At 34.5% G+C, this 18,647-nt stretch overlaps 1 protein-coding gene across 12 annotated transcripts in view; it reads right to left on the bottom strand.

The window, feature by feature from the left end:
* Window positions 1-18,647, bottom strand: part of PLCE1 (phospholipase C epsilon 1) — a 157,889-nt gene that overhangs the window by 63,244 nt on the left and 75,998 nt on the right. Inside the window, exon 1 of one of the 12 annotated variants that reach the window (XM_068688026.1) lies at window positions 17,894-18,048. The exons of the other annotated variants lie outside the window; for them this stretch is intronic. Coding sequence (XP_068544127.1) covers window positions 17,894-17,912 — 19 coding nt within the window. The 5' untranslated portion in view covers window positions 17,913-18,048. Of the gene's footprint in view, window positions 1-17,893; window positions 18,049-18,647 lie in introns of those variants that run through there. 12 annotated transcript variants of the gene reach the window in all.

Genomic DNA, 18,647 nt, shown 5'->3' on the forward strand with positions numbered 1-18,647 from the left:
ACTAACAATGCTACAGAAATCACCCAAACTGTTCCTGTGCTTTATGAGAACATGCAGTATGTTTATGATGAAAAAATAAAAGCAGACCACAGAAAAACTGAAGAGCCAAAGGTGAATGACTGTCAATACAGATAATATTGAAACATTCTGTTCAAAACAGAGCAAAAATACAATTAAAAACTCTCCCAAAGCAGAATACCCTTAAATATGTAGCACATGACAGCTTAATTGAACTTTAGATACAGATAAGTAAGCTTCAGATACAGATCAGGGTAACCGGGACAGTGTTACTTTGGTGTCCCTCTGCTGCAATGTATCACAGTACCATAACAACCAAACCAACAAGCTTTTATTAATTTCCTGTTCTTCTTCTGTATAATTAAAAACATATCTCTATCTTTTAATGAACATGAATTCCCCGTTATCAAAATCGAATGCAAACAACCCACTCCGATATCAAAGAGCCCGATATTAAACTCAGTGGGAAGCTTGCCACAGAACAGGATCAAGTGTAAATTTAATTTCACTGTAGAAGTAACTGAAATCAATAGATCCCATTTCTTCAAATTTACATATGAGTCATGTAATCAAAGAATTGAAAACCTACATGCTCTATCTCCATATCCCTAAATCTAGCAATATGAGTTACCTCTTAAAACTGCACATCATCATGCAATTTAAATCATTAGCAGGGGAGCTCTGTAACTACAGGACACTCATGTTAAATAAAATCGTTGTTCAGTATGACCTGAGCATCAGTAAACAGAAGATAATACTCTGAGCAAAGGGAGACTCCCAGATGACTATTTGAAGAAGATAAATGAATTTAGCTAGGGTCAGCAGAGAAAATAATCTTTTATTAGGACAAGTAATATCACAGACATACTCCGGATGCACAAGATCTTTTTCAGGTTTGGAACAGTAAGAACAAACTTCATAGCTAGTTTGACAATACCTACTCTGAGTTTAATTTTATCATGGTAATAACAAGATAATTGGAAAAGGTGATTTCCAGTGCAGCAGTGGTAAGGTCACAACAGGCTAGGTGACAAGAACATTAGTTTCCACCAAAAAAAAAAAAAAGGGGGAAAAAGAAAAAGATGGATATCAGCTATAGACAATATTTTCCTAGAAGTTTTTGAAAACCAGACTGAACTGTGCTCTCTTCCTAAATCTTTTGCAGTTGCAGCATCAAACAAAAACCCCAGAAAAAAAATTAGGAGTATTGGTAGAGATATAATCTGCCTGTATCAATTCTGACTGAAAACGCATTTAAGTTGACTAAACAAATGGCTTATAAGCACAGGTGAGACATGTATAGGCCTGGGAAAGAATAACTTTTTTTTCCCACAAAAGGTATGCATAAATACTCTCACAGGGCAAACAAAACCCATGCACAGAGAAACATTAATTCAAATTTTAAAGTTGATTACAGAAAATCAATATGAAGACTTTATTGATATATTAACTCTAAATTAACAGGTACATAGCAATTCTTACACTTTTCAAAAGTTTCTACTGACAAGCATGAACTTGAAAATCCATTTAAACTGCGTTTGTGGTTGGATTCAGAAGATCTTGGCTTTAACCTATATATATATATGTATATGCACAGCAATTCAATATATAGAAGGAATTTAAAGTGAAGTATCCCAATGAGCTCATTTCACCTGAGCCTGCCATGCCTGCCTCCAACATCCAAAGCGGACAGCAATAAGGCGCCTTGTGTAATTATATCTACACTGCTGCTCAGGTATTTGGCAGTGTATCCCAGAGATTTTACCACTCCACAAGCTTGAGTCATTGACAGAAATACTTTGCATTGTACCAAAGAAGAATTTGGCTGTTTGTCTCTGAATTTCCATATTCTGTCAACACATTTAACCAACCATTTCCAGGTCCATATGGCTGGTACTGGTTACAGCTGATAGAAACAATCCCAGGCCTATCCATAACAAATGGATGAGTTGGTATTTGCTTCAGGCTGTATTTGCACTGGAGGGAGGAAAAAAAAAAGGGGGGGGGGGTGACATAGGTAACGGCATTTTAACAGTATTTTTGACTCTGCAAAAGCAGTAGCAGTTCCCAGAGCAGAAGTCCTGTTTTGTTCTGATTTCCTAATTCCTTCCCAGTTTAAGGCAACTAGTGAAACGCTGGGACTGCATCTTCCAGCAGACACATAGGGATGACTAGCAATGCCTCCAAAATATCTACATAAGAATCAGTGTGATACTGTGGTTTAACCCAGACAGCAAACATTTCTACTGTGCCTGAAATAACGGGCTCTGAAGGCAGTGCCTTAAAAAATGAACCCAGGTCTACCACTGAGGTAAATGGATACCTCAGCTACAAAGGGCATTTGGTCTTATGCAAGGTTTGGCTGAACACAAAGGCTTGTTCACAGACGTTAAGGAGAGATGAATCAGCACAGTGTGTATTGCCAGAAGTCTGAGGAGACCCACCATCTACATGTTCAGTCAAAAAGCAGCCTTACTGCTCTACATGTTTGGCAATGGGCCACCCAAGCCCTGCTATTTTAGGGGACCTTTACCTCTTGCTGTAGCTCATGAAACTATATCCTGATTTCAAAACACCTGCCAGAAGAAGGTTTGATTACAATTTTGGTAGATAGGCAGTGAGTGTGTGTTCAGCTAGTTGAAAATTCAATCCAAAAAGCTGTTTGACAGAACACGGCACACTGTACCTCACACTGCAACAGCAGACTCAAGGTTTTATTGTTTCAGAGGCAACTACAATCATGAAGTCTGGATTAATTCATAAAGGTATTTTTGAGTCCTGCTCTCTCCCTTATTCTCATCTCAGATATACCACTGTATTCTAAATTCTTTCTTTCTTTCTTTCTTTGGCCTTAGTCTCCTGATACTCATTTCTTCTTTGGCAGTCCAGGTATTCATACCACACACAACCAAGACTGCCATCCACTGCACAGAACAGGTCACGCTCAAGCACACCATTGGTACTCTTGAGTGACTTGCTCAGTCCAGCTATGATATAACATCCTATAAAAAAACAGAGCACACTATACTGCTTTTTGCCCACAGAAATCAATCAATAAAATCCCCTTTTAAAATTCTGTGCCATGACAGTGTACAGGTCAATGCACATTTATTTCATTTCAACTTAAAAACAACTTCTAGCCACCTTGCCAGATGACATCCCTAAAGTAGCAAAGATTTCAGATTTCTCTACTTTGAAATAACATTAAATCAACATTTTTAGAGGTGTTTTAAGGACCAGAGGAAGGATAAGAGAATTCAGTTTCCTCATCAGATTAAGAGTAGAATTTTAACTTTATTTCAGGCTAGTGAACCCAGCATTAGACGTGTCCAACTTAAACAAAATTTTTCAAGCCACTTGTGGAATTACATCTGTTTATAAAAGGAGCTTACATCTTGACAGCATGTCAGGCAATGGGAACGGACAGGAAGCCTCACAAACAACTGATTGAAGTCTGAATTCTTACTCTATGAAAAATTCTCAAAGACAGAAGACGAACAAGACACTCAACAAGATGGTCAGCTAAGGGGCAGGGCCTTGCCAACAGGTTCAGCTGGTGCTTAACTTTCTCATTGCTCCATCACAGTATTAACAGAAAAGAGCAGGAAGTCAAATATTCCTGTTTCAAAGAGGTATTTTTCTTCAATACATTAATTGGAATTCAGAAGCCACGCTGTCTGGGGCATTATTTGAGTGCTAGTAACAACATAAATCTATATCAATCTCAGCGTCATGGGTTACAAGAACAAGCAGTGTATACAAATACAAAGTTCATATTTAGCTGAACATTAATGTCAATAAATAAAACCCTGCAAATTTCACTTGATACAATAAAAATGAAATACGATATCTATGTTGAAGGATGTTATGCACACAAAAATCTGAAATCTAGTTTGGATGAACAATTGTGGACAGACAGTTGTGGGATGGAAGAGGAACTTGTGGAGGTTTTTTTGGTTGGTTGGTTGGTTGGTTGGTTTTAGCTTCCACAAGATATTAGAGCTAAAGGCATTTCTTTGCACTGACTATTCCTAACAAAATAATTTTATTGGGCATAATATCTGAGTTCTTTCTAATTATACTGATATTTCATCCACCATAACAACAGTAAAGATGAACATATATACCTACTTAACTACGTCTGTGACAATGGCTTTATTGTCACTTTCTCTCCAGGCTACTTAGAAGAACCATCTCTACTTCCAGTGCTAACCTCACCTCCTATGTCTTTGAATTTTAAGATCTCATTGTGAATCAGAAATGGTGGATGGGTTGAAGCAATTGTGCCCATTCAGTTGAACTCTTTCTACAGGTTAGATTTCTAGATTTCTACAGAAATATAATCTTCTGATAAACTGAGATAAGACTGCAGTGTCAGATTTGCACAACAATAAATATCTGTCCCACTGTTCAATTTTGCTGCCTCAAATCATGTAGTAATAGCTGTTACTTTGAAGACTCTCTCCAGCAAATTAGGGTGCTCCATGCTCAGATTATGGCTGCTCTGAGTGGAAAGAAATCATAGGTACACTGCCAGACTTCTTGTTGAACTATTTCAGGTTTTTCATTATTTCCTGCAGTGAAATCTCATTTAATGAATCCTCTCCTCTGCCAATCCCCTGGAGATCTTTTCAGTGATATTCTGCGTTCACATGTATTTCACAAAACTTTCTGCTAAAAGCTGGCACATTAGTAGTCCATCAGAATCTTGACTTGGGCTTCTGGCAATCTAGCAACACACTAGCAGAACAGTTGTGTATGCAGCATCTGTATTCATGTTTTCAAGAGCTTTAAAAGTACTGGATATAAATACATTGTACCACATGGAATGTTAAGTACAAATGCTAAATAAACGTATATATAAATTACTAGATAAGTTCCAGCATCTACCAAAGAAACAGTCAGAAAGGACGATTTATGAGTTGACTTTGGAAGAAAAGTGTTCTAGAAAAAGAACTGTACAATTCTCATTGCAAAATGAACAAGTTTATGCCTGAGTTAAAGCAGAACCCATGCTTTAACATTAGTCCACAAAAACTGATACCAAATACTTCCAAAATCAAATAAGAGTTTCTGTGCACTGACAGAAGAAAATTAAAATAAAACACACACAGCTCTGAGTTAACCCTGCAACGGAGAAATACCGAGTTGTTAAAGGCAGCACCAGAACTTCAGATCAGGTTTCATATTCATATACTTTGTTCAAGAAGGATGAAAATTAAATTTATTTTATTTTTTTTTCCCACAAATATTTTTTCAGTTTTAAGAATCAAACAAATCTGTTATGAATCAGTGAGAACAGGGGAAAAATTAAATAAAAATATAATTTCACAGTACATGTATACCTGTGGAAAACAAGGACATAAACATAGCATGTATATAAACTCAGATACCCATTAAAGCTGAGGCTCATCATCTCAAATTTTCATATTTTCCTTTTTAAAGTATTATGGACTATATGAAGTGTAGTTGCAGTAAGCCATAGCACCCACAACCTAAATGTCTGTAAAACCACAATATTTCACGTTTGAAACATTTTCAGTTGAAACATTTTCAGTGTTTCAAAGCCGCAGCCTTGAAACATTCCTCTCTAGCCTGAGGGCACTGGCCTTCCACACTGCCTATCTCTGTATTTAGTTAATGAGCTGCTGCAGTTTGCTCCTCAGCTGTACAACTTTTATCAATTGTCACAAACATGACCCCAATTTGTGTTCTTGCCTCAGAAATATATTTCAGAACAAGCATCCCCCTCCTTACTTTGGTCTCACCCTGAATGCCAAGCTATGCGTGACAACAGACACTTTAAAGACACGGGGGAAAGACAGGCATCTTTTCCCACCTCGTCCAGCTATCCAAATACTGCAGAAAATAAGAAATCCTAAATTCAATGAACTATTTCAGTGAAAATTGTTTCACTGTCGATAATTAAAATCATGATTAAAACCAACTCTAAATACAGTCCTTTAAGGTAAGAATGATAAAGACGCTCGCTACAGCTTCAGTGTCATACTGAGCGAAGCAAACAACAAAACTGCAGTGATGTTTCTACATCAGTGTATTTACAAGTGCATTTACAAGATGAAGGCTTAGATGTCAAATGGAGAAATTGATTTTAATGATAATTATGTCAAGGAATAACATGAGAATTAAGTAAAATCCAATACATGTAGTCTTAATGATTAATTAATCTTTCCTCTTGAAACATCATATAAAAGATAATCCAGTGAGTGAAAGATGCTACCAAAGTTTCCACACAAACCAAAAGAGGCAAATCTGCTGTATGAGATATTTTGCTTGCTATTATTTCTGATTATTGGAATAAAATGAAACCAAGTCACATCCAGTAAAAACAACACTAGATTAAACATTCCAGATTTAAACCCTGAAGCTTAGCAATGAAAGAATTTTAAAGGAATGTAAAGGCGCTTGAAAAATGTTTGATCAATTCAGAGGTTTCATCATTCTGGCTGGCTCTCAGAAGTTACTGAAACTGAATCTGATTATAACACTAGGTCAAGTTCTGTCCTCTACATAATTATTTCACAGAGAAGGGACGAAGAATAGAACCCCTAACAGAAAATACTGTTGACACTGTGTTCAAAGTATCTTTGTGTGACTTGCTAAGAAATCATGTTCACTCTTTTACATTGCATTTTATCTGACACAAATTCAACTTTTTATCCTTGCAGCTGTAGCAGAAAGCTCCGACATACACCTTCAACACTTAGTTTTGGGAAGAATTCTCCTACTAATTTACTGTGTGATCTGAACATTCCACGAGCAGAATACATATGAATATGAGAGTTAATGCATGAGCTGTAATTTAATTTGAAGTCCAAGACTTTTACGTTGCAAATGAAAATAAAATCCAGGAAATCTTTTCTGTATTAAAATAATAATAATAATGATCAACTTACAGAATAAATGTCCTAAGACATTAAACATGCCTAACAGTTAAGGTAGTGTAATATACTAAGGTATAAGTAAAAAAATGTATTAGAATATTTCTCAGCTATTGTGATAATAATTTTGTACTACTAGTCAGCAGTGGGCAGCAGGAAAAAACTACTTTCAAATTGCTGTTGTAAAAAGTACCAGGATTTAGAAAGATTCCTTAAAAAAAAAAAAAAAAAAAAAAAAAAAGAGTTGATAATAATAGTGAGTTCTGTATTGCTATACAGATGTATTTATTACCATGCAGTAATTCCACTCATTATTTCAAAATTCACTATATAAAGGAAAATTTAAAAGGACTCTCATCCATGACTAAACGAATAAACCAAGGATACATACTTTTAAACAAGATACCAAAAAGTGAAGAAGGATGACAAACTGGAAATAAATTGGTGGGTTTCACGCAGTATGAAGAACAGATACTACTCTTAAACAACATTAATTTAGCACTTGCACTTCATTATTAAAGAAATAACATACAGGTACTTTGAAATTTTAAGAGTATTCACTAGAATTGGTCAAAAAGAGAGGGCAGGGCATTGGTTTAGATGTGAAAATGAATACACAATTAGCAGACAGAAAAACCCATAGAAACTTCAGTCGTTAGTGACCCAGTCAATAACATGGCTGCAGCCACAATATTCCCTGGGAATGCTGTGTAGTAGGGGGATGACTCTTCTTACACATTCTGCTGTGTACTGGAAAGATGGTCAGCTACCTCTACGTCCACACACAGAGCTGTGCTACACTCAAAACAATATTGTACCTATTTAGAGTGTGCAAAAACACAGAAGAAAAATAAGAGCCCATGTCATTTCTGTAATCCTTCCATAAATGCATAGATACATACAAATACAACATTTTATATTTGGATTAAAAGAAATTAAGGCAAGCTATATTCCATTTACTTTTTTTTTTTTCTTGGAGTTAAGTATGGATTATCTTCAAAGCTAATATTAATACAGCACATCAGCAAACTACTGTAAAAGCAGTTTTGGAATATACAGGCAGAGTCTCATTGAGTTAAGCACACGTGTTTTAAAGGAATATACTTGGAGGCAGTATAAAAGGTACTTTGGCTTAAAAATGATTTTAACAACTGATAAATGTCTTCAACATTTATTCGCTGGGAAGGAGAGGCATAATAAAAAACAATAAAAAAGGATATAAAATGAAGACATGGTATTATAAACAGGTTTCACTCTTTCCCTGAGAAATATGATATCACAGGCTAAGTTCTACGAGTGCTCTCAGGTCAAAAAGTTTGTTACTTTACAAGTGTCTTAAAAGAAACATTTAAAAATACGATGGTCATGTAACACATTCCTTCCATGTACATTCTGTACTATCAAAGATCCAAGCAGTTTGAAACATACACTAGCTGAAAGCTCTGGGAGCTTGACGAGTCTCTGCCAACCCAGGTAGCCAGAGAGACATGGGAGAGTATCTCACATATAAAACTCCCAACACACGCAAAGGGATCAGTACAGAAAAAGAATAGGTAGTTTTCCTAACACGTTTATTGTTTACTTTGGGTGAATCAGTGTATGTTCGTTCGTTCGTTCGTTCTTTCTTCCCTCAGACAGTCTTTTCTCCAAGCTCACTGGCAAATATGTAGTATCTATTAAAATTAGATTATTGTACATTTATGAAGAATGCCAAATTATTTTTTATTATTATTATTATTTGTTTTATTCTGTTTTCCCACGTAGGGTTAAACTGTAACCCAGGAATCCAGCCGGTGAAAAGGAGAGTGTGTAGCTACACATGAATAAAATCTAATTTTTGCCATGCTGTTGTTTCAGAAAGGAAGTAATTCAGCTCTTTTGCTTGTGCAGATTACTTTCCCATCTAACCTAGGAAAAGCAAAACCAATCTCTCTGACTAGAATAGCAGCAATTCTCTTAGTTATCCCCGTCTCACGTTTCTTCCTGAACTGCACTTTGAATGCATGTTTCCAGCGTAGAACAGTTACTACTTGGTAAAGAATGTAGCTCCCGTAACTAATACTAAGAACAAGATTGCATAATATGTTTACACAAATGATAGAAGCTATTATATAATTTCTTCCTTTTAGAATACAGCTTTGAAATTTTAAAAGGGAATTTTAGAAAGTATCTTTTAATGCAAAAAATCAAATCAAACCCATTACCAGAAAACTTTCAAACAAGTTGTAACAGCAGGCATCCTTGGCAAGTTCATTTTCCCATACGAGGAAGATGATGGGAAGCTAAGGGAAATTAATATACTATTTTTATAAAAGAATAACATGATTTTACAACTTCCCACCACGGTATGTCATATTTGTGATGTTATATCATGCTAGTATTTCTTTTAAGAAAGTATTGCTACTAGCAAGCTTTTCTTAGCAAGCTTTCTGGAATCACCAGGGCTGTGCCAGGAGCCCAGTTTACGGGATGCTGGGAGGCATTTTAAAAGAAAAGAGAGAAAAACAGCAAAACCTGTGTTCTGGTCAGATCAATATGATCAGAGGCCTTCCACTGACATACAGAACACAAGAAATTCAAGGTCACTTCGTTTCAGTGGTTATACCAGTGACTGAAGGACCTTGCCACTCCAGCAGGAACCATGACTGCAATACAGTTCAGACACAGACAGGTGAGCCACCCAGCTACTCATGATTTTTACCAAAGACAAACCAGAATTTAGTGTAAATTGTAAAATTATACATAAGAAGCAGTCTACCTGGGTTAACAAGTAATTCTCTGAGCCAGTTACTTGCTGGATCAAAGGCAGCTAGTCTGACATGAGCTCAGTAAGTATACACTATACAAATGTTACTGTAAAATGACCATAATACAAATCTGACAGATATTAGTCATGAAACAAATGACAAAGAGGAGTCATAGAAATCAAATAATACTATAAGGTAATTTAATTTAGCCTAGATGAACTTTTGTCAAGGACGGCTACATGTAATGAAATCAATCCTGAGATGACATAGAGGGAGGGAATCATTCTTAAAATTGTATTAACTCAAATATAAAAATATACTGCATGAATTCCTGACTCCACTGATGTCATTGGCAATTTTGCCACCAACTGACAGGGCTGATAGCACCTTGTGAGGTGCTATCTTTTGTGCTATCTTTTCATTTTCCTCATGAAAACCTATATTGCAGAAACTCCTCTAATTCTTGTTATTTGCCTACATGTTTTAGCAACAGATTCTCATGTTCAACAAGTCCATCTATGACAGAAAGATTATTAATCAAACAAAATAATTTTCTTGACAGTACAGCCAATAGGTGTGGAAATGGAAAGACAGTAAACATTAAGAAAATGCATTATTATTTATGAATATATAACTAGTCAAAAATATTTCTTTATTTGTGAAATTATTACTTGCATTCTGTATAAAGATAAATCTCTTAGTCTACATTTAAAATACTTTTTTTAGAGGGGAGAAGTAATTAGTATTCCAAACACAGTAAGCAAAAAAAAAATGTTTTGCCTAATCAAAAATTAGATTCTATAAAATTCTATTTATTTTAATTCAGAATTGCATTTGAACATCCACATGTCATATGTAATGCCATATCCTACACTCTTTAAATATTTCTGTACATCTTTCTTGATGAACTAGTAAAATGTCAAAAGCAAATCACCTGCAAATCCATCAGCAAATGTGAGGGCTTCTTTTAAACTCCATAGAATACAGTGTTGCGGCCATGTATGACTTAGTGATATGGTTTAGTGGAGGACAGGTTAGTGTTAGGCCAGAGGTTGGACTAGGTGATCTTGGAGGTCTCTTCCAACCTAGACAATTCTGTGATTCTGTGACCTAAAATTAAACTTGCTAGAAAACTTCAAAACTTTTGGTACTGCTATATTAACAGATAAATCTCACGAAGTGAGAAGTCCAGCTGTATGAACAAACTAGAACATTTTAAAATCCATAAAGGTACCAGAGAGCAAAGAACTTAGTGACAGAATAAATAAACCACAACTGTGTACCGATTTACAAATTTCCACTTAACAAAATGCTCAAATTCATGAAGATTATAGCAATGAACAACGTATGCAAAAGATTCTCAGCTGTTCTACATATATGTAAGTAGATGTATTCACTCACATAATGCACTCACAATGGAGAGCAGACCATGAACCACCAATTAAGTATTTTAGATACTGTTTCTGTAATTACTTAACATTCAGATCCAGTAATTTAAGCAATTTCTTTAGGTTAATTATTTATAGATCTATGTATCAGTACATAAAAGTTGATCTGCAAATTTATTAGGAGAATCAGCAACAACATGCCTTAAGCTGAATTTTTGGTTGATTTACAGTACATGGCATGGGCCCAGATCTGAGGGAATGTTGCAGATTTCCTGAAAAACTACAGCAAATATTTAATCTCTCAATTTGTTATTTTATTTTTTTAAGAACAAATTTCTTAATAGCATCTAGCAGTTAGACACATTGAAATTTTTATTTTATTTTTTATTTTTTACCATTTGTTAATAGCCTATTTGGCTTATGAAATTTCCATTCAGTTCTTACTAGCTCTCTCAACTCAGTTTATTCCAAGTCATGATTTAACTAGGCTAACAGCCACAGAAAAACTATTGTCTGATGAAATTCACTGAGGCCCTCAGAAGCTATTAGTTCTAAAGTATGCTTTCATCTCAATGGAAATGCCAGTGTGCTTAACAAACTGCCAAGTCCAGAGAAGAATCTATAGTCCTGAGACAGCGAAAATATGACGTAGCTTAATGAAAAACACTCAACAAAATCACAAGAACTGATGAGATTTCAGAGCTGAAAAGCTTTTCTTTATTTCTTTTGGATGTATGTAAATTACAGAGTGGATGAGCCTATGTGATTTAACCTTGGAACTGAAATCTGTTTGATGGCTCAGAAGTTTAAGCCATGGAAGGATTAGTGAAATTCAGCAAACTGCAGAGCGCTGGCACATGTCTGGAAGCTGAGAGTGAAAACAACAGACTACATAAAGCATTAAACAAACCTTTACTTTGTAACAGAAGTTTCAACACGTACAGCTTTGCCTCAGTATCACTTATTTCATACTACCTCAAATATAAAAGCTTCAAATACTATTTATCTAAGACTTTTTACAGCCTCAGTAGTTATCTCTATTTCTGCTAGGCTATAACTACTTATTTTCTTTATCTTTTTTTCTCGTTGTTTGGTGCATGTCTCTGGGGAGTCAGGGTAAGCTGAATTGGGAAGGATATGGTTATAAAAGATTGCATTCAAGGAAATGGACCTTGACTATATATATTCTACTGTTGACAATTGTTGTAAAAAGGGAAGTATTTATTCCATTTTTTGTCTCCCCGGGATTAATATGCTTACTACACAAAAGCTCTTCTAAACAGTCACAAGATTTAACTAATGAATTGTGTCTTTGTCACTAGCTTTTAGCAGATTATACTGGAAAACGTGCTTGACATCCTTTTCTAACATGAAAACATAAACAAATAATTATTTTGATATCTGAAAACTTAATTTTAAGTGAAACTAGTTCATTCTCTAGAAGTACCTAATAAAAATTAACATTTGGCCTTTTTTGTCTTCCTTGTGGCGTCACCGCTATCTGTGGCATGGTTAAAGTTTAAAGTAGAGCTAGGGCCAAGTTTGACAACCGTATTGTTCACATAGTAGGAAAACAAAACACCTCAGCCTTGCTTTAAGCTGAGGGTTGGACTAAATAGGTTGGACTAGATAACCCGCACAGTCCTTTCCAGCCTGAATGACTCCATGACACTAAAAACAAATTTATTTTATTTTATTTTTTTTTTAAGGAGGAAGAGATGGCAAAAAAAAAGGAGATGGCAAAAAGAGATCCTTCTGCATTAAGTAAACTGCATTAATTAAACATTAATTAAACTGAGGACACCAATAACACAGCATTTTTTCTGCTTTTAAAGATGTCAACGAGCCACAGAGCATGCAGAAAAGAGATATAAAATTATTCTAGGGTCGAATTGTAAGAGTTGGAGGGAAAGATTTAGATCAGAAATACATAGCTTTAATTCACCAAATGAGAACTGAGAGGTGGTTTGATTGTAGAATTCATGTAAGCATTTTCAGCAGGGAAAATATATCAGTTTTAAAATACTTTAATCCAGCAGAATAAAAGCCTAACAAGAATAAACAGTTGGTACTTGATGACAGATAACTTTAAACCAGAAACAAGTCACACCCCTTTGACTCTGAGCACTACTGACCATGGGAAAAAGCTATGCACATGGGTGGTGGTTCGGAGGCTTCCTCCAAAGGCTTTACATGAACACTGTTGCAACCACTGAGCTTAAAATAGAGACTATTGTGGTAAAGTAAATGACATCTTATAAAGGATGTTAGACTATAAGTCTCTATTGACAATAGGCTTTACAATTTATAAACTGCCTTATTTTGCCTAACATCAGGTAAAATAATATTACCTATAGCCCTTCTATCTTGAAATTGGCTGTACCATCATCCATTCAATCACTTAACTTTTTTTTTTTTTTTTTTGCCTCTCAAGACTTTTCTCTCATGTAAGATCTTTCTAAAATCAGTCTCTCCGTATTCAGCTACATGCACCTTGCTGTTTTTGTCTTGCTAGTTTTGCCAGCCAACACTGCCTATGTCCATTTTTTTTCCAGTTTTTATTCTTTGATAATATTTTCTGTATATTTGCCCTCTTTCAGCTCTGATTTGCACTCTCTCCAATTGCTCCGTATCATCTGGTTACAAACTGTACAGTCATCTGTGACAAGACTAAGAGGACTACTGTGTGGCTTTTACTTATAATTCCTTTTTCTTTTCTTTTTCCTTTTTTTTTCTTTATTTCTTTTTGTTTCTCTCAGTCAAGCAGCGAACACATTACCACAACATGCCATACTTAACCAACAGACAGCTTGTGATGCACTGTAACTACCAAGTTCTTTTTTTGCCAACTGTTTCCCACCAGCCCCTCCAGTCTGACAAAGAATAAGATAATTTTCCTTACAACAGAAGCAGAAAACTCTTACTTACATGATTCCATGAATTATTTTGTCATTACAGCTATAAATGAGAAATAAAATACTATAATACTGACCACATTTTAACATCATTAAGTGGTAGCAACTTCCATTCTTTGTGGCATCTAAAAGTAATGGAACGAGCAATTTTGTTTCCGTTTGAAAAAATGTGATTTTCTAAAAATTTTCTAAAAAACAAATACTGTTTTTTTTTTTTTTTTTCTTTTTTCTTTTTTTAATGGAAACGGAATGTGAAGACATAATTTTGTATTAATCAGCACATGTCATCCACCATGCCTGTATTTCTCTAACTTACGGTCATATGAAAGAGAGGTCAAATATGCAGGAATGCAGTCCACAAGAGTCTGCTGTAAGTCAAATAAAATGTGAAAGTAAAACTACCATTTTCAGGTTTATGGAAAATGCATAGAGAATGATGATCTTTTTCAAAGATATAATATTTTACCTGTAAGAAGAAATATATTTTAGAGATGCATTTTTGCAGAAGTGCAAAATGTAACATATTAAACACCAAATCGGTGCACAAAATTTTAGGATAAAATTATTTCAATTGAAAATTTCATACTGGAGTGACTAAAATGTTTATGAATTTTTATTGAATTCATCCAAATGTTCTGGCCAATGAGTAGACAGCTTTTGCAAAAATCATGTTTTCAAGATAAAGCGTATCAACTTTTCATTCTGAAACTGTATCTGTATTTGTTCTTTCTAAATTATATTATTCTACAAATATAAAACACAACTTTTTTCATTTTGGTGTTCAAAAGTAGTTTTGCTTTTTGGGGGGTTGGCTGTTTCTTTTATACATAAAAAAAATAAATCTAGTATTTTTTAGTTCTGGTAGCAAATAAAAATCTAAGTTATAGACACAGTTCTAATTGTATCTCTGCATACAATAACTTTAATTGCATTTTAGTTTTCCTTTGTTATCTTTTTGAAAGCAGCTCACTCTATATATCATCATAGAAAAATCCCAAAGCCTTTTACACCTGAACATCATGCTTATATGCAAAATCCTACTTCTGATACCACATTCAAGATGACCAACTCACTAAGGTCATCCCTTCTTCCCTTTTTAGATTCTGTGCATATATTTGGATGGTTTGTTGACAGTTTTTAGGAGGTTTTATATTCACAAATCTTTTACATATGATGCAGAAGAGAACTGTATGATTTAATTTGATCTTTTCTACTTTGTGGCAGTTAGAGAACAGCATATTATGACAATCTGAAACTCAGAATAAAAATTTACTTTTAATGCTTATTTTCTCTCTTGAAACATTATTAAACTTAAATAATAACAAAATCATTCCATGGTGCTTTAATGCATGACACCACAAGTTTATAAAAGTACCTACACTGACACAAAAACTTGAATAATTATTGTAAAACAACTCTTCTTGGCAAATACAGCAAAATCATTCTTTTCTGACTACTCTAACCATTTTTTGATCCCTTAAACTTCAAATTAATTATTTTTCTTGTTTCTTAGTTGGAATTGTTCATGCCATAATTACCTATTGTGTTTTTTGTTAACATTGTTTTTGTTTAATTTATTCAGTGATAAAAAATGGCTTCTCAAGGATCTCTAAAAAGATCAGTCAAGTCTTTAACCTACAAATTTTATGAACTTGGATGACTAGGTATGTAAAAAATAAGGTTGGATGTTTGGCACATCCATGTTGCCTTCTGAGATTTGTAGAAGTTTCTGTGTACTTCCAGTGGCTGCAGTTCCTTGCCTGAAGATAGTAGGAAATTATACTAATACTTACAAATATTCTACAAAACCAAGTGTAGGAAAACAAACAAACAAACCTACATAGCTAATGGCTGTAGGCATTGCTGTTTTTCAGGATTAGGGTCCAAAGACAATGACACCAATTCAAATTCTTCAATTTCTGAAAACCCAATAGAAGAGCAAGTTCTTAAAACAAAAAAAAAAATCTCAAAAGAATTTATAGAAAAGGTTGTACACATTTATGCTCTACTCTACTTTTATAAGGAAATCTTTGCTAAAGAAATCTTTTTTCAAGTTCTTTGTTGAGCTTTGCAATTTAATTCTGAACAAGCAAATACAGGTGAACAACTTCCGATCGAATCTTCTCTAAATCTAACAGTAACTTATTAAAAGGTATTCAAAGATTCACTTTTTTTCCTGACTGAGACTTCCTCTCTTCCCCAATGAACAATGGTTTTAGAGGACACAACTTCTCTCTGTAGCAACATGGTTAAGTCAGAAGACATGTACCTGTGCTTTACTCCAGAGAAAAGGGAAATTGAATGCAGAAACTAATGCAGCAGCATCAGACCTATCCCCTTTCTGGAAGATCTGAACACTTGATTCCATAAAGAAACCTGAAGATGTGCACGAAATCTGTTGTACCCAGTCCAAGGGAATATAAGGATAAAAACATTTAACTGCCGTACAATTGTGCAAAGCTCTTAAAGTATTCACAAGAAATATTTAAAAGTTCTTTTAGCTTCGAGTTGTACTTCCAGTTCTTTTATTACTGTTTTGATGTCTTGTAAGCAAAGTATTTTCAATTTGTGCTTGATAAATCTAACTCGTAATTTACTTATTTCAGAATTATTAAAATGTGCAGTAATGCATTTTTATACATAAATATTTCCAAAGAAAATACTTAAACATTAGAAAACTATGTCAATATGAAGTTCCTTAAACAAAACAAAAAAACAACAACAAAAAACCTATGCACTGAGAAAAACTCTCATATTAGTTTATTGTCTAGAAAATGCATGCAGAATTCTACCTCAAAACAAAAATAAAAACATCAAAAATCGGCCTATCAAAACCGATGTCTCAGATGAGTTAATAATGTTAATACTGCTGAGATTACCTAACACAATTTCCCCTAAATTTCTTTTAATCCAGTTAGGTATCTTACATTGTCTATCACTGACTGAATAAAAGGGATCAAAAATCCCACTACTTTGCAAGAAATATGGATACAGTTGATAGCAGGCTTTCTTTCTTTCTTTCCTTTTTTTTTTTTTTTTTTTTCCCCCCTGTGCTCTCTTAATCACTGAAATGAAAATAAAGGTGTTGACAACCAATACAATCTCTCTATTGCAATGAGATACCACCTCTTTGAATGGTGAACGTTTTTCATAGCTGTTATCTAACAGGCAGTTTAGGGAAACAGGAGGGTTAGCACATAAAAGACATTCCTAACACAGAGGAAAATACTAACATTCATTCAAGTTACACATGAGAGTTCAACATATGCAAATATTCATGTTTCTTTATGGCCAATTAGTAACAAAACATTTTTTTTACATGGTGCTATGCATTCATGTCATTCAGAAAGGAAAAAAAATTGCTGCCTTGAGCATCTACAAAACACAAGCTGGCTACAAGTGTACTGAGATAACACATACACTCAGGATACATATATACTTGTATACTGAAGATCCAAGAACACAAGTTTGCAAAAGGGAAAGGAAAAACAGAAGTGGATATACATTCAAAAATATGTTACTAAATTTTAACATATAAATCATTTATAAACTAAACTAAAATAAAATAAAATACCTGTGTCTAGTGCTCTTAAAAATCTTGTTATATCTGACATTCCTATTTAGTTCAGCATTTTTTTTTAAGTCACCTATTTTTGTAGAACAAGAAACAAAGGAATGCCCTACTACATAACTTGATGTCAAAATAATTACAATATGAACAAAATCCATACAAAATTCATTTTCCACTTAGCAACAGGTCTAAGTGTCCTTAAAGGACTGGTATTAAATGCAGACATTATAGATACAACGTTAGATTAGAACACACCCACTCAATCTACTAACACTGGAAATAAAGCTTTCACTTTAACTACCTAAATATAATCAGAGAGTTGTATTACAGACCACAGAAATGTAAATCTTACCAGCAAATGCGTCCTCCATTGAATCTCAAATTCCTCCTAAAATGCCAGGAGAGCAGGTACTTCCAACACCACAGAAAGTCTGCACACTGCACTTGTCCAAACTAACAGTCAGGCAACAGCTGCTCAGTTTAAAGCTACAAACTGTGGCAAAATGCATAACTGACGTGCCTTGTGTAAGCCATGAAGAAGACATGCATTTGGCTCACTCACTAAAAGGTCAGGTTACCCACCTCCTCAGATAAAAGTTTTAACTCTGAGATTCAAATGGAAGGAAGTTTAGAAATTAAGGACTAGCATACATCCTGCTAAGACTAAAGGCATTTGATTTTGACAGCAGAGTTATAAACAAGAACCATTTTAATTCTGCTGGATTTTTGTCTTCAAATATATTAAGAAATAAGTTAGCCTACACCCAAGCTTTTGCACAAGTTATATTTATATCAGTGTTGTTTAAACAGGCCAAAAGTAATAAACTGAGTTAGTTTTGTTTTAGGAAACTTCAGCTCAAGCATTACAAAAACTGCAGCATGGGTTTCCTTATTAGCCCTACCTTCACAGCTATGATGAGCTCTGCACTAGAGTCTCTAATAAAATGCAATAGCACCGGCTTTAGTGGGACAAAGGCATATGACTTAGCACAAACCAAAAAGAGTTTATTTGAGAAGAAAAGAAGAAGAAAACCTCCCTGAGGCTTCCAGAAGTGTGTTTAACTGTAAAGAATTTACAGAGTGAGGAACTTAAAAAGACAGCACAG

The sequence above is a fragment of the Anas acuta genome, chromosome 7 (assembly GCF_963932015.1).
Source record: "Anas acuta chromosome 7, bAnaAcu1.1, whole genome shotgun sequence".
In the NCBI taxonomy this organism is placed as follows: domain Eukaryota; kingdom Metazoa; phylum Chordata; class Aves; order Anseriformes; family Anatidae; genus Anas; species Anas acuta.